Here is a 14124-nt window from a genome sequence, read left to right on the forward strand (position 1 = left end):
ACTTCCATAATAGCATTAATGTTTACACATCCCTATGAATAGTGAAAAAGGACCCCATAGTAGATGAAAAGAGAACACTTTGCTACAGAAAGGGAAAGGGGGCCTCACTAAGGCAAAGGGTAGTTACAGATAGATAGTTTATGTTAAGGGGGAGCAGAGAGAGGGGGAATAGCAGACGCTAAGCTTGAGAAAACAAGGGGATGAAGGCCATGAAGATCAGGGTGGAACAGCCCGAGAACAGCGTGGTGATTAGATGTCCACAGAGCAACTGGAACCAGGTTGGGGGGTGCCCCTCCTGAAGGGTCGAAAGTTTACGGTGAGGAAGATGATGAGCCTTCATCCCACGACCACCCCACAACTCACTACACATGCACAAGGGGGGAGGGACTGCATGCTAATGGGGTCTGAGGAATGTAATGAATATGTATCCAAATTCCTTCCAACTATTGATGATGTATTAGTTCAGCCTATATCTGTTGCACGCTTTCTCCTGACGGTGTGCAAGTGAGGTGGAGCTCTCCCCCTTGCACCAGGGTGTGTGCGCATCACTCATTAAACATACCTGCTTTATAGCTACTTCGTGGTTATGGAGTTTGATTCCGTAAGTCAATTTGGCGATCGAGATGGTAGCTCCTCTGTTCGGTTGCAGGACCAGCTCAGAAGGGGGACGCCTTCGGCGCGCCCCGACATTTCTCAGAAGGACTCCCCTCCCTCATCTGATCACTGCAGGAGCAGACAAGAACCATCTATCGGCGGACCAGGTATGTGGAATGGGGGACCCGTAAGTCGTGAGGAGACGTCCTACGCAGGGCACAGAGGAGTCGGCGTGCTCCCCCCCAGGGATGTGAGCTCACGGGTTAGGTTAGGTTGCCGGCTGGGTTAGGACTCCCTAGGGAGTGCCTACAAAGGGGCCAGTAAGTCGTACGCATGGTAAAAGAGCTGTTGCTCACATTCAGGCGATTGCTAACAGGGCAGAGCTTGTCTGCTCTCTCGTAAAGGGTGATTTGGGTAATCCTGGGATAATTGGTATCGTACAGCGCTGTCTATGTAGGTGACCTAAGTCAGCAACTAGCACTGGTGTTCTTAACATCTTCGATTAAGCTTAACAAATGATATATTGTAATTCTGTTTGAATTGTCGTGTGAGTGTGGTGTGAGTGAGACACAGAACAGCTGCAGGGTGAGTGCCGAGTCCCGATCCATGTTTCCTTCCTCCTGTGAGGGAAATGGCCAGACACGGACAAAGTGAAAGTTGTCCCCCTAATACTTGTTTGTCCTCGTTTTAATATGTGTTTATTCTCGTATTATAAATTACTGGTGATTGTAAAGTACATTGTCGTAAAACACATATGGGGTTAGCTGGGAGTAGGTGTTGCTACTTGTAAAATAGTACGGTGGTTTAGATTAAGTTATGATGGGGGGATCACAGGGAAAGGAGGTTCCCAAGCGTACACCCCTGGGGTGTATACTGACACATTGGTGAGATATTGCTGGGAAACCAGGAGGAACCCTGAGCCGGAAAATTCCTGATTAAATATTGTAATCAGTGGTGGTTGATGTATAAGCTAGAGGATAGGGACAATGAACATATAGCGGGATGGCCGTGTGAAATGAGTATCAACCCATTTATGTGATATTGTGTTCTGCCTGCGAAGAGGTGTAAGGGAGGTGGGTCAGTCAGTGCTGATTCTGTGGTGAGATGTTTATAACTGAACGATACAGATTGCTAAGGGAAAGTTATATGGTATTAAGGGTGTTTATGGAAACTGAAGAACTGTGTTGTTTAATCTGTGGGTTTTGAAAGGAATAGGACAAACTGTTTTGATGGTTGTATGGGAAATCACAGCTTGAACCTCTGATTAATCAGCTGAGGCAAGTGTGGGGTCAGCTGCGGGAGCACAGGTGAGAGTAATGGAGCTGTGCTCCCGGGAGGGGTGGAGCTCGACTCCACCTCCTCTGAGACCTCATTTAAGGGCTGACCCTCACTGAGGCAGCATCTCTTGGAGATGTTGTGCTCAGTGGAGACTGCCCCTGCTATCCGGTCCAGGCATCGACATTGGTGAGTTTTCTTTACCAATAACCTTTGACTATTTATCACCATCCTCTGTTAGCACCTTTACAATGGTATAAGAAAGTGTAATTGTTAATGATATATGGAAGTGTACTTGAGGGAATGTGGAAGTGTATCTGAGCATAGAAATAGAGGAATAATAATATAAAAAAAAAACAACAAAAACCCAACACCTGATTGCAAAACAGAGATGTTCAGGGAATTGAGAATAATAACAGCTATTACTGTTGTGGCGCTAGAGTAGGACCATAGGACCCAGGGATCCTCCACGAGGAAGGGGGGGAGGGAGGCTTGAAGAGCCCAGGGAGGGCTCTGCCCCACTGGAATGAAAGTAGTGTGCAAACTGCAGTGGGACACTGGTAGAGAAATCCGACCAAGCTGAGTGAGAAGGAATTGTCTCTGATTGCAGAACTGAACAATGAGAACTTGGGAAGTTAACCCTAGCAGATACACCGATGAAACTGCAGCTAAGGAAGCAGGATAAAGTAGTTCATTTTCTGATGGATATGGGAGCTTCTTACTACCCATAGATGGTTTTGTAACAGTAGTAGAAGCTACTGCCCAAAAAGAAAAGGCTTACTTTTGGAATTAATTAAATATAACTTAAGAAAACAAGTAGGAATACAGGAATTCTTGTACCTGTCAGGTTACTCTGGCAAGAAATTTAATTAAACTGGAGCTAAGGGTCAAACAATATTGGCTGATTAAGAATTGTAAGTCTGACTTTAACACAAACTGGGAAAAACAATGTTATGCCCCCAGGAGTCACAGCAATCTCAAATAAGACACTTAGGGGTGTGGGCATCAGGGCCAAAAATTAAGCCCTAAATACAAGTTAAAAGCAAGAGCTCACCCAGTCAGGGTAAAGTGGTGCCCTTTGAGGATATGTGACTGTAGAAGGATAAAAGAAATAATAATTTTTTTGACTTTGAATTTCTAATTGAATGGGAATCCAAGTACTAAACTCCAGTGTTGCCAGTTTGCTAAATTTTCAGATAACAAGTGCTTTAGTTTGGTAGAAGACATGAGGACAAGTAATGGAATCGTTGAATGGATACACTCAGTGGTGGCAAATCCATGCACTTTATTAACCAAGTTAAGGAATGAATAGGTGGAGTTTACCTTCTGGATTTGAGGGATGTCTCTTCTGCCTGGTTTGGCTAAAGGAAGCCTAAGGTTATTTGCCTTTGAATAGGAAAGCCCTAATAGAGGGAGAAGAAACTCAGTTAACCTGGACAGTGTTACCCAGGGTTGTGAGAACAGCTTAATGATTTTTGAGAACTGGTCAACTTGTGAGCCTGAGACCTGGGATCCTCCATCTCGGGGTGGAACTTTACTGGAGCACGTGGGTGCCACAGCAACAAAAGGACTGTGTACAATAGACTGAGAGTTTGCTGAGTTTCTTGGTTTACAGAAAGCACAAATAACTCAGCAGCAAGTGAACTGTGTTCAGTTTTTGGTCCCTCACTGCAAGAAAGACATTGAGGCCCTGGAACGCGTTCAGAGGAGGGCTACAAAGCTGGTGAAGGGTCTGGAGCACAAGTCTTATGAGGAGAGGCTGAGGGAGCTGGGATTGTTCAGCCTGGAGAAGAGGAGGCTGAGGGGAGACCTTATAGCTCTCTATAACTTCCTGAAGGGAGATTGTAGTGAGCTGGGGGTTGGCCTCTTCTCTCGTGTAATCGATGATAGAACTAGAGGGAATGGTTTTAAGCTGCGTCAGGGGAGATTCAGGCTGAACATTAGGAAATATTACTTCTCAGAAAGGGTAGTCAGGTATTGGAATGCACTGCCCAGGGAGGTGGTGGCGTCACCGACCATGGGAGTGTTCAAGAGATGTCTGGATGTTGTGTTGATGAATATGATTTAGCTGGGAAGTATTGGGAATGGTTGGACTAGATGATCTTCTAGGTCTTTTCCAACCTTGATAATTCTGTGATTCTGTAATGAGTGATGCACATACACCCTGGTGCATGTACTGGTGCAGAGGCCTCTGCTGGTGGGCACAGCTTCTTCTTGCTCACCCAGCACCTGGCTGAGCTCGAGGCGCCAGCAGGGGTCTGCAGGGAGGGACAATATGGGGGTTATGGGGGCCTGGGGGGTGATGATGGGGCTCTGGGGGGAGGGACAACATGGGGGTCAATGGGGGGTTATGGAATGATGGGGGGTGGTACAACATGGGGGCTTATGGGGCGCCATGGGGTTATGGGGCTCTGTGGGGTACTTGTGGGGCTCTGTGTTGAGGCACAACATGGGGGGGCTCTGTGGGGTGATGATGGGAACCTATGGTCTATGGGGCTCCCTGGGGCAATGATGGGGCTCTATGGGTTATGGGGCTCCATGGGGTGCTGATGGGCACCTATGGTCTATGGGGTGATGATGGGGTACTGACGGGGCTCTATGGTCTCTGGGTCTCTATGTGTTGCTGACGGGCTCTATGGTGCCCCATTTCCCCGCACTCACCCAGTGCTGTCCAGCACCATGTGGGGCAGCAGCGGCCGCGTTCCCATGTGGGGCAGCAGTGACGTTACTGATTGGGGCGCCGTAGTTGCGGTGGAAGAGGCTGGAGAGGCGCTTGTGCTGGCCTGCACCCCCCCCTCAGAGCCCCCAAACGCCCTTTAGAGACCCCAGACCACCTTTAGGTCTCCTGCCCGCCTTTAGAGCTTCCAGACCCCTTTTAGACCCCCCGCCCCCCCCACAACCTCCAATTCCCCCCTTCAGACCCCCAACCGACCGCCCCGACAGCACCCGGCCCCGTCTGGACACCGCGGGGGCGGGGAGAGGAGGGGACGGGAGAGCGGAGCGGAGCCGCGGGATTCCTTCGGCCCGGGCGGGGGGCGGCGCTGCGGGTGGGCCGGGGTGGGGGGGGTGTGGGGATACAAACACCCACCCCCACCCCCCCTCCTCCGGCCCGGGGTCTCATTGCTGCCCCACACAGCCCCCCCAGAAGCCCATAGGTGACCGCCGTTACATTCCAAGCCCCCCCCCCCCAGGGTTGCTCGCACCCCCCCCCATCCCTTTGTCACCCCAAGCGCCCCCACGGCGACCCCCCCAATCCCCACAGCATCCCATCCCCCCACATACACCTATAGGACGTTCCCCTCCAACCTCCCCTCTGCACCAGTTCCAAGTACTTCTAACGACTGAAACAGGTCGAAACAGCTGTGAGGATGGCCGAGAAAGGATGGACTCACTACACACTGGTAAAGGAATCCACTAGCCCTAAGGTGTGGGAAGCGGTTGCCACAGAAGAACCTTTAAAGATAAGAATTAAAAGGAAATCATGAAAAGTTTTTTTGTTTGTTTGTTTTATATGCATATATATTTTTTATTATTTTAACTAACCTTTCACTTCTCCTCGAATAGGTAAATGAATTGTATATGTAAGTGGGAGAGTATTATAACCTATATAGAACCAATACTCACAAAAAGTTTTCCATGCTGTAACAAGAAGTTTTTACTGCTGTAACAGAGTGTATCCCATTTGTTATCCTGATAATTATCTGGAAAATGTGAAATTCGACAATAATGCAGGGGAGGGACCAATTGGTAGTTTTGATATGAATAAGGGACTCTCTTGTAGTGTGTGGAATGATGTATGGTGGACAGCTGCCCATCGAGGCTGGACAGATACACCTGGAATATTGTCACGGTTTAAACGAAAAATCCACCTGCGTCCGTGACAGGGGCCGTGGGCCCCACAGGGGCCCTAGGCCAAAAGGAAAAAAAAGTTAATTAGGAAAAGAAAACAGCGGCAACGATCTAAGGAGGCACACTTAATATTAAATATTATATCGAAATACAGGATAACACAATATAATACAATATAATTGAAAACTGAGCTAACGAATCAAGCAAAATGGGAGAGAGAATGAGTCCCGTAACCGAGAGGCCTACTGTGAATCTAGGCGAAACGCTGAAGGCTCCCACACACTCCCCTGAACGCCAGAACTCGAAAGACGTCAGTCTAGTCTGCGACTGAGTTAATATAGAGTCCAGGTCCCGTGACACATCTCTAACCGTGTTGTTCTCTGGGAGATGTAGTCTTCTTCTGGAAGTTGCAGATTCAGTAAAATTATTCATGCTTTATATGATGTTATGATGTGGAATACTGAAAGTAAATTTACAAAATTATTAAACCATGACAAATATCTGATACTTCTTGAGCACATAAGGGAGTTGTCCAGCCAGACTGCAAACCGCTGCAGTGTAACCCAGTAAAAATAACAATGAACAAGACTGATAGCATTGTTAATACCACTTTTGGTCTGGGGGAAGATATGTATGGAAAGGATTCAACAGCGAGACTTCAGGTAGCTGTGTGGGATACACTCTGTGAAAACACCCAGAATGTCCAGAATAGGGAAGAGCTTAAAAAGGGGTTAGAAAATCTTCCTAAAAACCCTGCAATGGTGACAGCTAAGAAGATAAAAGATCTTAGACAAACATTTGAAATCAAAACAGGACATGGGGATGTTAATGCCTGGGTAGAATGGATTAAGTACACTGTCCAGAGTCTCAACTGTAGCAATTGCTGTGCTTGTGCATCGGGACGGCCCATATGCTGGGATGGACCAAGGACCCCAAGGGAATGTGATGCATGATTGCCCTGTACCAAGAGAAAACTGCCTGCGGAAATAGAGACTGCAGATCTCTCCCTCTTGTAATAGTAATAGTCTTGTGCGGGTTGGAAGGGACCTTAGAGATCATCAAGTCCAACCCCCAGGATTCGAGCCTCGGTGTTGCAGAGCGACACTTGCGCCACAGGGGGGATTCGAACCCTGGGTCCCGGTACTGAAAGGCGGCAATTCCTACCACTGCGCCACCGGGCAGTCTCTTGTCTCCTCTAAAGCCTGATAGAGATGTCACGATCCCTCCTGCAGTCTCTACAGCGGTAGGTAACCATACATCTTGCCTCTCATGGCAGGGCGTGAAGGCTGCCAGGCCTATGGGAAACTTTTCGTTATGCAGTGAGGTCTTGAATGTTACAGAGAATTCAGCAGGAAATTATTCAAGACTGGGAATCTCCAGGGCAGAATTCTGGTGGAATTGTGGGGGAAAGATTTTATGGTCCACTTGAGTCCAGATAAGTCCAGAGGCGCTGTCGGGATCCTCTACTTGAAGAGCTGGAATCGTTCAATGGGTTCCTCCCCCGGCTGTAATCGGGGTGCTGCCTCCATCTCCTGGGAGCACCTCGCCCCCACAGCACGGTTATGCCTACAGAGAAAGTGGGATTTCCTCACAAACCGGGTAACCCGTGGGTCAAATTATCCGTTTATTCCGTGCTCCGTTCGCCTCAAACCTGCTTGGTTTGAAACCTACTTCAAACCCCGATCAGCCCCGCACCTCCGTGTAATGTTTGAGCGCCGCCTTCCTTTGGGAGCTCAGTGCAGCTCAGCGCATCCAGCGCCGTCGGTGGGCGTCGCTGGAGGGAGGGTTTGTACAAATATTTGTACAAATATCTCCGGAAGGGGGTTAATAAAGGCGGTGGTTGGGCGATAAAACGCAGAAGGTGCCGACGGGAGGTCGCGGTTCGTTACTCGTGGGCAGGTGGGTTCCTTTATCGGGGCTGGGGGAGCCGCCACGAGCACTGGGGGGTTCTGAGAAGCACTCAGACGTGCCCCCTCCCCTCCCCGGCTGTTCCGCGGCCGCATCCCCCGTATCGCCCCGCCGTGGTCTCCGCCAGTGGGACGCTGCGCCCCTCGTCCATCCGCTGCCGCTTCCTGCAACGAGAGTGGGCGCTGCGGGGAGGGAAGGGGGGCTCCGAGAGGAGCGGCGGGGCAGGACGTGGTCTCACCTGTATCTCCGTACCAACAGTGCGGCCATGGCGGCCGCGGCCAGCAGCAAGACGGCCCCGATCCCCGCACTCAGTCCCCTCTTGGAGCGCTCTGACAACAAACAGCCCGTCAGCTCTCCTGCTCCTCGTGCCGAGGAAACGGGGCTCGGGAGCCGCATCCCCCGAGGGGGACAACCTACCCCAGGGGACGAGGAGGCTGCGGTCACCCAGGCTGCGGTGCTGTACGCGGCAGGCGTAGCTGTGCCCGTCCCGGGGGGACACCAGCAGGGTGCTGCGGAGCTGGTAGGTGAGGTCGGCGTTGGGTAACACTGTGCTGGTGCTCGGGGGCAGCTCCCGGCCGTCCCGCAGCCAGGTGACGGTGATGGGCCGCGGGTAGAAGCTGGTGACACGGCAAACCAGCAGGAGCTGTGCTGGGCCGGCAGTGCGGGCAAAGACCACGGCGATGGGGGGCACTGAGGGATGGATATGAGGGGACTGCAGTGCGGCACCGCTCAGCCCCCCCCACATCGGGAGCTGATGTGGCAATGCCGGGGTCAGCTCACCTTGTCTCTCCAGATCTGCTTTCCCAGCCCGGATGAAAAGCCTCAGAACATCCACACAGGTGTAGTTGAGGAGCACTTGGATCACCTCATTGAGAGTGCTGGCATTGGCCATCAGCTGCTCGGCTGTGGCTGACAACTGGTTATGTTGCATCTGCTCCCAAGTGCCTGTATCCAGGCAGAAGCGGATGAAATTCTGGCCCTCGTAAGCGATGTTGAAGAAGGTCCTGACGGTCCTGTTGGACTGGAGCTCACAGCCCACGGAGGTCTGGAAGACAAAAGGGTCTGGGGGCAAGGGGTAGAGCGGGAGAGTTGATATGCATCACCTTTATGATATATATCATATGAACGGGCACTCAGCTTCGTGGCCGCTTAAGGTCTGACTGAGTGTTGTCCCAATGCAAAAAAAAACAAAACCTCTGGCTCTTGTATCCAGTGTCAAAACAAGGGTCCTGGTGGTCCAAAATGAATGTTTGTGTCCTCCCTCCATGCATGTTGTCCCAGCACTGTCATCCCCTCAGTGCCATGGGGGAAATCTATGAGTCCTCAAGGTGCTGCTGGGCTCTGGAGAATGGATCCAGTGCTGCTCCAATGTCTCACTGCCCCCCATCCCCCCTCCAAGCCCAACCTGTTCCTTCTGGGATGTCCCCTGCCACGGTGGTGACACAGGGACAGCCCATGCAGGGCTGCTGGGGCTGAGCCCTGGCACCCAGTGACACTGAGTCAGCCCCAGGGGAATGAGCACAGAGCATCACTTCCCTTCTCTGGAAGTACTCCACAGAGAAGTGGTGATGCCAAAGTGTCCCTGAAAGCCCAAATCTGGCACCTGTGATCTGATTTCCTGCAAGGCCCATCCAGGAGGTGTCTAGCCCTGGAACTGTCCCTCTGTCCCTCCCATCAGGGTCACTAATATCTGGAAGGACAGTAGAGTGCAGCCAGTGGGCTGGCAAGGGGTGGCCTTAGAATGGCTGCTGAGGGTGCCCAAAGTTGCCTCAGGTGACCATAGGTCCCAAGTCTGCCCAGCAGACACTCACCATTTATCACAACCAACCACAATGTGACCATTTGTTCTTATTACATCAAAGCTTGATCCCCAGAGTCCCCTCATGCCCCAGAGGGGACCTTGGAAATGGGGTGGGGAAGGGACACATGTACAGGGCATCATGGCATACATCTGCACCAGCCTGTTGAAATCCCTCACGTATGACTTGATGGAGCTTTCAATGACGTCCCAGTCTTCTTTTGGCAAGGCTGGGTGCAGCCAGGCTTGGTAGTAGTGGATATTCCCAGTGCTGATGTCCAGAGATCCCAGTTCCATGTCCCCCAAGAGCCCCACTCCTCCCACAAGCATGGAGGTGCTGTTTTGGAAGGTGGCAAAATGGAGAAGCTTGAGCATGTAGGAGCCTGCAGGAGATAGGAAGAGAGCTGGGAGATTTGTCACCCCTGATGGCTCCTTTTGACCCCCCCCCCCACAGCTTGCCACCACCTCAGCTCCATCTCCTGTCCTTGAGCTTGACCCAAAGTCCCCCCATAAGGGTGAGGTGAGAAGAAAGGGTTAGGGTTAGCCATGGTTCCCACTTACCCTCTGGCTCTGCCCAGTTCCCAGGGAAGAAGAAGAGGAGGAGGAGGATGGCATGGGGCTGCATGGCGTCTGTATGGTGCAGCTCCACACGGATGCAGTGGGATGATGGAGGGGTTGCTCACTTCTCAAGGCAGCTCTTGCCTCGCTGGTGGCACCGGTTGGCCCCAGCAGCCAATAGGGTCGGTGCTGAGGTTTTAGGGAGGTCCCTGAGATGCCCTCTGCAAGGAGTTGAGCTGAGGCATCCAGGCTATGGGTCTAGAAGGATTCTTTCTGGCCTCTGGTTGAACTTGGTGGGGTTTCCACATAGGGATGGCACAAGGGGGTGTCACCTCCTCTTATAAGCCTGTCCCAGGAGCCATCCTGCCCGAGGTGACTTTGAGGTCAGCCCCCAAGGAGTCACTTGGCTCCCCCCAAACCCATCCTTGTTTTAACTTTGCCGACCCCGCTGGAGAAGCCTTTTCCGCGGTCTCTACTGCCACCTCATGCCCAAAGACCCCATAGAGCTCCTTAGGGATCCCCAAATGACCCATAAGGACCCCACAGAGCCCCACAGGGACCCCTGGTGAGAACAGAGCCCCTTAGGGACCCATGAAGACCCCTTGTGACCCCAAAGAGCCCCTTAGGGACCCATGAAGACCTCTTGTGACCCCATAGAGCCCCTAAGGAATCCCAAAGTGACCCATAAAGACACTGCAGAGACCCGAATCGCTGCACAGGGAACCCTTGTGACCACATGGATCCCACATAGAGACCCATAGGGACCACGCAGAGCACCTTAGGGACCCCATAGTGCCCCAGAGAGACCTCATATCACCCTGTATCGCCCTGTATCACCCCTTAGGTACCCCAAAGAGCCCCTTATTGACCTCGTATCACCCCATATTGCCTGTTAGGTACCACACAGAGCCCCTTAGGGACTCCACAGAGCCCCATATCACCCCACAGGGACTCCAAAGAGTTCCAAAGGAATCCCAAAGAGCCACAATGGGACTTTGCAGACCCCCATAGGGAGCCAACAATCCCCAAAGAGCCCCTCAGAAACCCCAAAGAGCCCCATAGGGACCTCATATCACCCCATATCATCCCATAGAGCCCCAAGCAGACTCCAAAGAGACCCACAGGGACTCCAGAGAGCCCCTCAGGGACCCCAGTGAGCTCCGTAGAGCACTATATTACCCCATAGAGCCCCATAGAGCCCCGATTGACCCCACAGGGACCCCATATTGCCCCTTAGTAACCCCATAATGACCCATAGGGTTCCCATATCACCCCATAGAGACCCTTAGGGATCCCAAAGAGACCCTTAGAGAACCCATATCAACCCAAAGAGGCCCATAGGGACCCCATATCACCACACAGAGCCACGCTAGGGACCTGATAGAGACCGATAAGGACCCCATAGAGACGCATAGGGATCCCAGAGATCCCCTGTGACCACACAGAACCCCGCCTCCATCGCCCCGGCGCCATCATGGCAGCCCTGCGCTCGCAGCCGCTATTGGCGGAGAACCCGCGCTCGGCCCCGCCTCCTCTGCGCCCTCATTGGTCGGTCCCGAATGGGCCGCGCGCCCCCTGCCGGGCTCTCTCCGTTTCTTTGTCGTCGCTCCGGGTGCCCGAGGCGCCGTTCCGCGCCGTGCGCATGCTCCGCTTCCAGGCCCCGGGGCGGCCGGGCCCGGTTGGGGCCGCAGGACAAGGAGGGCGGGGCCGTGGTGGAGCTCCGCGAGGCCGAGCCGGCGCTGCCCCGTTCCACGCCGGCCTTCCTGGAGAGCTGGAGCTGCCGGCTGCGCTGCTGGCTCTATCCGCGGCTTCTTGGCCACCTGGGCGCGCTGCCGGCTCGTGTTCAGCCGAGATCGACCCGCATCTCCCGGATCTTTTCTTCCACTCAGCCTTCAGCTGCTCTGCCCGAAGCCCGCAGTTGGGGGGGACCTTGCCAGGCCTGAAGCTGGTCATGCGGTTAGGGGGGCCCTGCCAGGCTAAAAGCCAGCTGTCTGCTCTGGGGGGCACTGCCAGCTCCAATGCCTGCAGGCCGGGGAAGCCCTTCCAGGCCAAAAGCCTGCAGGCCGGGGTCCCTGCCAGGCATGGATTTAGGCCCCGGGGCTGGTGATGGCCTCTCAGGCTGTGGCTTGATGCCTTGGGGCTGGTGCCGGCCTGCCTGGCTGTGCTGGGAATGCAACCTTGGTTCTGCATCACAGTTTGAACAGGGCAGTTAGGAGCATGTTTTAGAAATACACAAGGTTCCACCCATGCAGTGGTTATTCCTGTGCCTGTGTTCCAAAGCCCAGGCTCCATGAAGGTCAGCACTGTTTTGGTGTTGACCTTGATTGGAACAGAGTTGGATCGTAGGAGGCAGTGTGATCCCACAGAGATGGCACTGAGCAGGAGGAGGAAGAAACCTGTTTGTGAATGGCCAGGTTGAGCCAAACACAGCATGTCGTGTTGTGTTGCAGAAGCACGGAATGGTTGATGTTGGAATGGAGATCTGGGCCCATCTGGTCCAGGCCCTGCTGCAACAGGGCCAGCAGAATTGGTGCCCAGGAACACATCCGATGGGTTTGGAGATCTCCCAGAGGAAACCCCACAGCCTCTCTGGGTCTCTGTGCCAGTGCTGCAGCACTTACACAGTGCAGGAGTGCTCCTGATGTTTGGTGGCAACCTCTGGTCCTGGCACTTGGCTCCACTGGATGCAGCCTGGCTACATTCTCTCTGTTCCTCCCTGCAGGGATTGATGGCCATGGGTGGAATCCTCTTGAGCTCCCCTTGTCCAGGCTGAGCAGTCACTTCTCTCAGGCTGTTGTCATAGAAGAGGTGTTCCGTCCCTTCACCATCATGGTAGCCCTCCATTGGACTCTTTTTAGTGTGTCCAGCTGTCTCTTGTACTGGGAGCCCAGACCCGGACACTGTTCTCCAGGTGCAGCCTCACCAGTGCCGAGTAGAGCAAAAGGAATGGTGCTGAGTAATGGTCCTTACCTGCTCCAAGAGAAGGAGCTAGGGCTGTGATGGGAGCACACTGCTTTATGGCTGACACGGAGATCTGCTAGGAAGAAGGCCTGGTGGGACTGAACACAGATGCAAGGTGGTCCAGCTTTTGTTTCACTGCAGACTCTGTGGGCAGCTGCATGGAGTTATGTACTCGATATAGTTGTGCCCCTGTGGCTTCTTTCTGATGTGCCTGGGAAGTCCCCTTAGAATAGACTGCTGCCTGAGACAGAAGTCTGATACAACATCACTTGTGTGGGTGGAGTTTTACTATCTCCGTGTTCACGTCTATTATGTGCTTTGTTTTGTTTCAATTCAACTCTCTGTGTGCATGGGCGCAAGTCTGCCTTTGCTAAATCCTTTTCTTGTGGCCTTAGGCAACAATCAAGGGGATCTCGAGCTTCAGCGCTGAGCAAGAAGCACAGCACTCAGGAAGGCCATGAAGGGCTCTGCTAAGTTGATCTCCCTCCACAGGTCAACTTTATTTCTTGTTTTTTTCCCCAGCACTGGGAATGGCTGCTCTGGTGGTTCGTTCCAGGGAAGCGCAGCTGCTTGCATTGCTCTGCTGCACAGCTGCCCTAAAAATAGTTGGGAAGTGGAAAGACAACTGCCTTTCCTATGTCCTGAAATACAGCTCCTCTGGTGGAGTGTGTCCTGGCAGCTTTGTGTGCATGGATGTAGTCCTGGGGCTGTTGAGAACTGGCTGTGCAGGGGACTGGAGGCGGCACAAGACCAGAGGGCACTTCTGATTCTTGTGCAAGCAGCCTGACTGGCTTCCATTTGTTTCTTGCAGGCACGGATGAAGAGATCATCATTGACATCTTGACCAAACTAAATGCTTCCCAACGTCAGCAAGTTCCGATCACCTAAAAGGTCTACAGAGATGTGTGAAGGCGGTTGTGTCACTGGGGTGAAAAGTGAAAAAGGACCCAATCTCCGTGAGAGAAAGGTCGGCGGAGAATTTCCTTGACCAAGGTTGTTTTGTTCTTGTTCAGTTCAGAGCAGTTGTTGATGCAAGGAGGGCTAGAGCCTAAAGAGAAGTGGGGAACAGCTCAGTTCTGTCTGTCCTGGAAGGCTGCACCTTCTGCCACCTCCTTCCTCCTCTCTTGGCTTTCTAGGATTTGATTGGTGACTTGACGTTGCTGAGTGGGAATTTTGAGAGG

At 52.7% G+C, this 14124-nt stretch overlaps 1 protein-coding gene across 3 annotated transcripts; it reads right to left on the minus strand.

The window, feature by feature from the left end:
* Positions 1-6113: 6113 nt before the first annotated feature.
* Positions 6114-10600, minus strand: LOC107324620 (antigen-presenting glycoprotein CD1d-like). Of its 3 annotated transcripts, XM_015884796.2 has the most exons (6): positions 9986-10600; positions 9559-9807; positions 8407-8688; positions 8044-8316; positions 7865-7955; positions 7679-7790 (listed from the first exon to the last, which is right to left on the minus strand). In XM_015884796.2, exons 1-6 carry the CDS (start codon positions 10047-10049, stop codon positions 7679-7681), a joined length of 1071 nt encoding a protein of 356 aa, XP_015740282.1. In that variant the 5' UTR covers positions 10050-10600. The 3 variants fall into 3 exon arrangements, with proteins under 3 accessions (XP_015740280.1, XP_015740283.1, XP_015740282.1); XM_015884794.2 differs by having other exon boundaries at positions 6114-7790; positions 7865-8316; XM_015884797.2 differs by lacking the exon at positions 9986-10600 and having other exon boundaries at positions 6114-7790; positions 7865-8316; positions 9576-9659.
* Positions 10601-14124: the final 3524 nt, after the last annotated feature.

Source organism: Coturnix japonica, chromosome 26 (genome assembly GCF_001577835.2).
Source record: "Coturnix japonica isolate 7356 chromosome 26, Coturnix japonica 2.1, whole genome shotgun sequence".
Taxonomy (NCBI): domain Eukaryota; kingdom Metazoa; phylum Chordata; class Aves; order Galliformes; family Phasianidae; genus Coturnix; species Coturnix japonica.

Excerpts from the sequence above, each read along its gene's own strand:
- LOC107324620 (XM_015884794.2), bottom strand. The coding sequence starts at position 10,049 with ATGCAGCCCCATGCCATCCTCCTCCTCCTCTTCTTCTTCCCTGGGAAC. Across the intron at positions 9,808-9,985 it reads GAACTGGGCAGAGCCAGAGG|GCTCCTACATGCTCAAGCTT; the intron begins GTAAGTGGGAAC and ends TATCTCCTGCAG. Across the intron at positions 7,791-7,864 it reads CTGTTGGTACGGAGATACAG|GAAGCGGCAGCGGATGGACG; the intron begins GTGAGACCACGT and ends CTCTCGTTGCAG.